This window comes from Drosophila mojavensis, unplaced genomic scaffold, assembly GCF_018153725.1.
Source record: "Drosophila mojavensis isolate 15081-1352.22 unplaced genomic scaffold, ASM1815372v1 contig_74, whole genome shotgun sequence".
In the NCBI taxonomy this organism is placed as follows: domain Eukaryota; kingdom Metazoa; phylum Arthropoda; class Insecta; order Diptera; family Drosophilidae; genus Drosophila; species Drosophila mojavensis.
In genome coordinates this window covers 20767733-20773802 of record NW_025318899.1, presented here as the reverse complement: position 1 = coordinate 20773802, position 6070 = coordinate 20767733, and the positions used below count along the sequence as shown (strand labels likewise).

The 6070-nt window shown below is 40.5% G+C and overlaps 1 protein-coding gene across 1 annotated transcript; it reads left to right on the top strand.

The window, feature by feature from the left end:
* The first annotated feature begins 3866 nt into the window (after positions 1–3866).
* On the top strand, positions 3867–5706 carry LOC6583143. The gene is made up of 2 exons (XM_002008785.4): positions 3867–4326; positions 4391–5706. Exons 1-2 carry the CDS (start codon positions 3949–3951, stop codon positions 4757–4759), a joined length of 747 nt encoding a protein of 248 aa, XP_002008821.1. The 5' UTR covers positions 3867–3948; the 3' UTR covers positions 4760–5706.
* The last annotated feature ends 364 nt before the right edge of the window (positions 5707–6070 follow it).

Below are 6070 nucleotides of genomic sequence, written 5' to 3'. Positions count from 1 at the left end.
ACAGCAATAAGCCAAAAACAGAAGAGCAGTCAACAGCGATCGACGAGAATATACCCTGGAATTAGCTGCAGTGGATGAACAAGTTTAGGGACTGAGGATAAGCTTTCTATACATCGTCAGGGAATATTTTATAACAAAATTGTATTAAATATAATTATGAATATACATATAAAACTATGTAAGTATTTAATTTATAAATTTTGAGTTACTTTAGTTTGGAATAAGTTATTACATTATACGATGGATATATTTAGTTAAATTATAATGGGCTTGTTGTTTAAAATAATGGATTTACTTAGTGCAATTATTATTAAAGCTAAGTAAGGACCCTACTAGCAATATATTGTGAGCATGGCCCTTGTAACTCTTGAGTTCTAGTAGTTAGGATAGGATTTTATTTCGATTTTATATATGCATTTCAGAAAATGCAGCTTTAAATTATATATTTTTCTATCTATTAACAATTATATCGAATGTAATGTTTCACAAGGGTATTTTCCGAGTTCCTTGAGGTAGGATGGGCATATTTATATTTTTCATAATAGTTTCATGAAATTATTACAAATTGATTTCAGTCACGTTTATCACCAAACTTGTTGCATTTTTAGTTTTTTAGTTTCCTGAGCTAAGATTAACTTGGCTTTTCTGTTTATATCCGAAAATCGAGATATTTCAGTCTTATTATCCATAGATGCTGTGTAGAGCGTACATACCGAATTTCCAGGCTTTGCCAATAGAAGTCGCCGAGTTCCTTGAGGTAGCTTATTCTTTTCTCTACAGATTTCGGTTATCTGCAGGGTATACAAATACAAAAAAATAAAAATAAAATAAAATTAATAAAAAAATAAAAATAAAAATCGACAACAACAAGAGGCAACAGGCAACAACTTTGGTTAAAAAGTCATCAAAGACCAAGACGTCAACAATAACAACAACAACAAGAACAACAAGCGCGAAGCAGTCACGATGTTGGGTTGGTCGGTCAGACGTTTGGTTGTTTGGTCGGTTGTTGGGTTGCATGTTGGCTGTTTTGGTTGTTTTTGTTGTTTTTGTTGTTTTGGTTAACTTGAAAACCCGTTTGGGCTTCAGCTCTAAACTTTATTTAAAATATTGTTTTCTTTTACGACGTCGCTGCTGGCTGCGATTTCGCTGTTGCTGCTATTGTTGTTGTTGTTGTTGCGGTTTTGACCCAAGCTCCTTTTTGTAATAAAGAAACTGGTATAGCAACTAGCCCGTACTTATGCCAACTACAGTCCCTCCACAGCTGCTCACGACAATGTGGGCAATATTTGATGCACATCTGAGAGCCCCGTACCCGTAGGACCCCTTCTGCTCCCCCTCTGCCACACTCTCCCACTTCCTCACTCTCTTTTCTAAGACGCCGAACCATAGCATTGGTCTTTGGGTGTTGATTGGTCCCGTGCGGTTTATCAATCATTAACAGACACCGACTGGAGTCAAGCCGAGTCGGAGTCGGAGTCGGAGTTGGAGTCGGAGTCGGAGTCGACTCAACCATATAGCCCATAAAAAAGCGTTGCCTAAATGCTCGACTTGGCCTCTAAAAGGCCATCACATTATACAGATGCCGTCTCTCAGATTTACAAATGGAGCTACATAAAAAGCAACGAAGAAAACTTAGAAGAAAATACTGAAAATTTCGTATGGTCATAACATTTTATTGTCGACTCGAGTTAGCAGCGGCGAGCCGAGCGCAATTTGCCGGCTTATTTGATTAGATACTCCAGACCGGTGCTCCAGGCCATGGCCAATTTACTTCCCTTTTTTCTTTTTTGAGGAAAAACAGTAAACGTGGGTGTTTTTTTTTTTTTCTTGTGTCTTCTAGATGATGACAGATAAAATGTACCACAAGTATAAACTCATATAATTTAAAAATTATAAATTTTAAATAATAATATTATTTAGAGTTGCTCTTTTATTTAACTATATTTAAAATTCTACTTTGTAACTTAGTAAATTTTTGGAATGTAGAATAGAGACCTTTCTAGTACTTTTATATCTTATATGATATTTTATGATATTCTACTGAATATTGCACAATCTTTTTAAATTCTCCAATAAATTTCTGAATTTCTTATAAAAATCTTAAATTTTCAAAACTATTTATAGAAAATATTTCAGTAAATACTTTAATATAATTAAAATAAATATTTATTTATGGTATATCATATTAATTAATTGTTATCACAAATATTATTAGTGAACATATTAATATTAAATATGACTACTCGGGAATTAGATTCCCGTACTATATATTACTACCTCCATTATAGCACTCTCATTTTTCTGCAATTTTCAGCACTTTCGACCTTTAAGAAACGTTCTTTAAGAGAAGGTATTGATGAAGCCAGCTGCTGCTGCTGTAACAGGATCTTGGTCAGAGCCAATATTGTATTCTAGAAACCGCAGCAGAATGTCAATAGCTTAGCCAAAGGGGAACCAGGGAGAGACAGAGAGCGAGAGAGAAGGAGGGCGAGCACATAATTTGCTTTGCTTGGTTTTTGCTACGTTTCGGTATTTTTATTACAATTTGCGTTAGTTAGTTTGCTGCGACAAGGATAAACAGGACGGAAGTTCGTGGCGATTCCGAATACCCACTGAAAGTGTGTGCGGACTGTGCGGTTCGACAGACCAAAGCAATGTAACATGCCAAATGTGTCCTGGAATTTAATTAAACATTTTCTGCGCTTAGTCGTGTATACAGTTACCCCAGAGATTCCCATCCCTGTGGCTTGCTCTGCCCCATCCTTGGCGTCGTTCGCCTTCCCGTGCTGCTCCCCCGCCCACTGGCAGCCTGGGCAAACCAATGTCCCGTTAGCAATTCTTGGTTGGTGAGTCGGAGTCGAGGATGGGGCTGGGTCCATCGAAAGGTCTGGTCCAGGCCAGGCCAAGTTTCTGCTCTGATGTGGCCATTCGGCTGGTGGGCGGGGCTGAAGGTTATTGACATATTTTAACAACTATTTGCAAAAGGCTTTAGTTTCCTTCAATTCGATTCGTTTTTTGCCTTCCTTTCTCACTCTATCTATCTCCCTCTATCTTGCTCTCTCTCAGGCACATAATTGAAAACAAGTGCATAATGTCTTCATCCTGTTGGTCCTTGTACGCTCTGTTTGTTTGCTGTCATGTTTAAATGTCCTCGCGGCATCAATATTTGCCATTTGCCATGTAAATACAGTTATTTAAATTACTTTACAAAGGGTCAAACAGTAAGTAATTGCAACATCTGAAGCAGCAGCAGCAACTCGAATCGGAAGCTTCGAGCTGTAGCAACTTAATTGAGATTTAACCTTTTCATCCTCGGGGCGAGCATAGTCTCTGTTCAGTTTCAAATTAAATTACTCTTCTTTAGTTGCAGAATAAAACAGCTGACTGTGACACGAAAAGTATCGATAGCTACTCGTTCGCCTTTGCTTCATATATTTGCATATATACTCACGCAAGCACGTACATATGCATATAGTTGTGTGTGTGTGTGCTTGCGGCTGGCGAAGAAAATGGATCAGCAGACTGCCAAAACAACAGCTGCTGTGCTTATGCGCTCTCTTACACTCTCTTGCTCTCTTTGCATAAATCACTTCCTAGGCACACACACACACAAGTATACCCATGCATATGTATTTGCTGTTTTCTCTGCTTAGCACAAGCGAGTGTCAGCACCGCGAATGCCAGCACAAAGCGCACAGCGCAAACGCTTGCACAAGCAACAAACGTTGCAGAGCATCAATTCACGTTGTTTTGCTGTTGCTTTCTGTCTCTCTCTCTCTCTCTCTCTCTCTCTTTTGCACCATCTGGCATCCGGCAAGTTGCTGTTGTTGCTCTCCCCACATTTTGCATTTTGCGCATGCAAGCTTGTGCTTTTGTGTATTTAGTGCTGCGCGCGAGTTCGAGCTGTGGACAGCTTTTGGCGTTGTTGTTGGATGTGGATTAAAAATGAACTCACGCGATCGACAATTCTGGACAGAGTTTCTGGAGCTCTATCGCTCGCTGCCGGCTGTGTGGAAGGTCAAGAGTCCGGAGTACAGCAGCCGTGCTCTGAAATCAGCCGGCTACGAGCAGCTGGTGCAGAAGCTGCGCGAGGTGGAGCCGGACGCGGATCGCGCTCTCGTGGTCAAAAAGATCAACTCGTTTCGCACAAACTTTCGTCGTGATTTGCGCAAGCGCGATCACTGCAGCGACGAGGAGCCGTTCGAATCGACGCTCTGGTACTTTGAGCTTCTAAGCTTCTTGGAGGGCCAAGAGGAGCACAGCTCGTGTCAGATCTTGCAAAAATCTAGCAATTTTGATCTTGAAACTCCGCCTGAACTTGTGGTAATTCAGTACCTATACCTCTCTCTTTCTCTCTCACACACACACACACTATTGCCATCCGCAGCGTAAGAAACGTCGCTCTGCTGTCAAAGATGAATTTCCTGCTTCACCCACTGCAGCCGAGTTGTGTTCCACTGTCCACTGTCCCACGTCTCCGCTTCGCTCCCCCACCTGCAACAGGCAGCAGCGCAAGCGTTTGTCCACGCTCTCCGAATCCGAGGCACTCGCTCACACCTGGCTCACTCAGTTCGAGGAGCTGGCGCCTAGACAGAAGCTGCTCGCTCGCAAGCTCATCTCGGACGTGCTCTACTACGGCTGCATGCAGCAACTGGAGCCCTGCCACGTCGCCCAACTGCAGCAGATGATGATGAGGCGAAGAAGCGAGCCGCCTCAAGCGAATGTGGAGGACGAATCTGTGGATGTGGATAGTTAGCCAAAGAGATTGGACTGGAACTATAGCTACAAAATAGTGGGTAGCTATAAAATACTGTCTGAAATGACAAATATTATTTTCTAATTTAAAAATAAATATAGATTTATATACATATACACAAGTATATATTTAATATGTATCTGAGTTTTATAGGAGAATTAACAATTTAGAGGGGGAGAACAGAGAGAGGAACAGAAAAAGTGTGGATTACAACTAATAGAAAAAAACTAATGAAAACTTTTCAGAAAATCAAATAAAATATTTCTTTATAGTATTTGTATTATTTCTATAAAGACCTTATAAGATCAATTTGATAATGCCATCATCTGAAAACTTTTCACGAATACAATTGAAATCATCTATCAACTATTCATTGGCATATTTCAGTCAAGGTCTATCAAACATCTGTTGAAATGATTGAATTAATCTTTTACAATCGGAAATTGCAATCGTCTGGGCTTTCTGCTTGTCTGATAAGACATTTGATTAGACCCCAATCGGAAAACACACAGCGCAAACAAAAAGGCGAGCTACATATATTTTTAATCTCAATAAAAATTCTAAACAATTGCCCAACAATGGGGCGAAGTACAGCAGGAAATGAATAAATAAATAAATGAATGTGCTTGAAATGGAAAACAAATTAACAACGTTTATTGCCAACATTGAAAGTTGGTCAATTCGATTGGAAAACTTACCAACGAAATCCAATTGGAGTGTACGACTGTGTGTGTGTGTGCGTTTGTCAACTCTCCCACTCTCACCTACAACTTCTAAATGACACTTTTGCTGAGATCTCTGCAAGGCAACAACAAAAAAATGCAAATTTATTGGCATTTAATTTGCAAGTAAGACAAAGAGAGGGCGAGAGAGAGAGAGAGAGCGGAAGAGAGCACTGCCCGCATACAGTTACGCTGTGCTCGAAAATAAAAACCAGACTCAGACCCTCATAATGTGCACAAAACTTTACAACAACAACAACAGCAGAAAGAGAGCGCGAAGAGGAGGAGGTGGCGCAACCACAACAACAAATTCGGCATATAAACGAGCGCATAATGAGCTACGTAGAGCCTTCCGCAATGGATGGATGGACGGATGAATGAATGGATGCGGACAAAACAAATTGGAAAGAAGGAGATGGGCAGACAACACAAGACACAAGAGGGAGTGGGATTGCGAGTGGGAGTGAGGCAGCTTGAAAATAACATTAAATGCCTAAAAATAGTAGCTGCAAACGCAGTGCTCATATATTAAACACGCCCAGCCCAGCCCAGCGACTACCCCACCCACTCGCAAGAGCCATAAGTAACA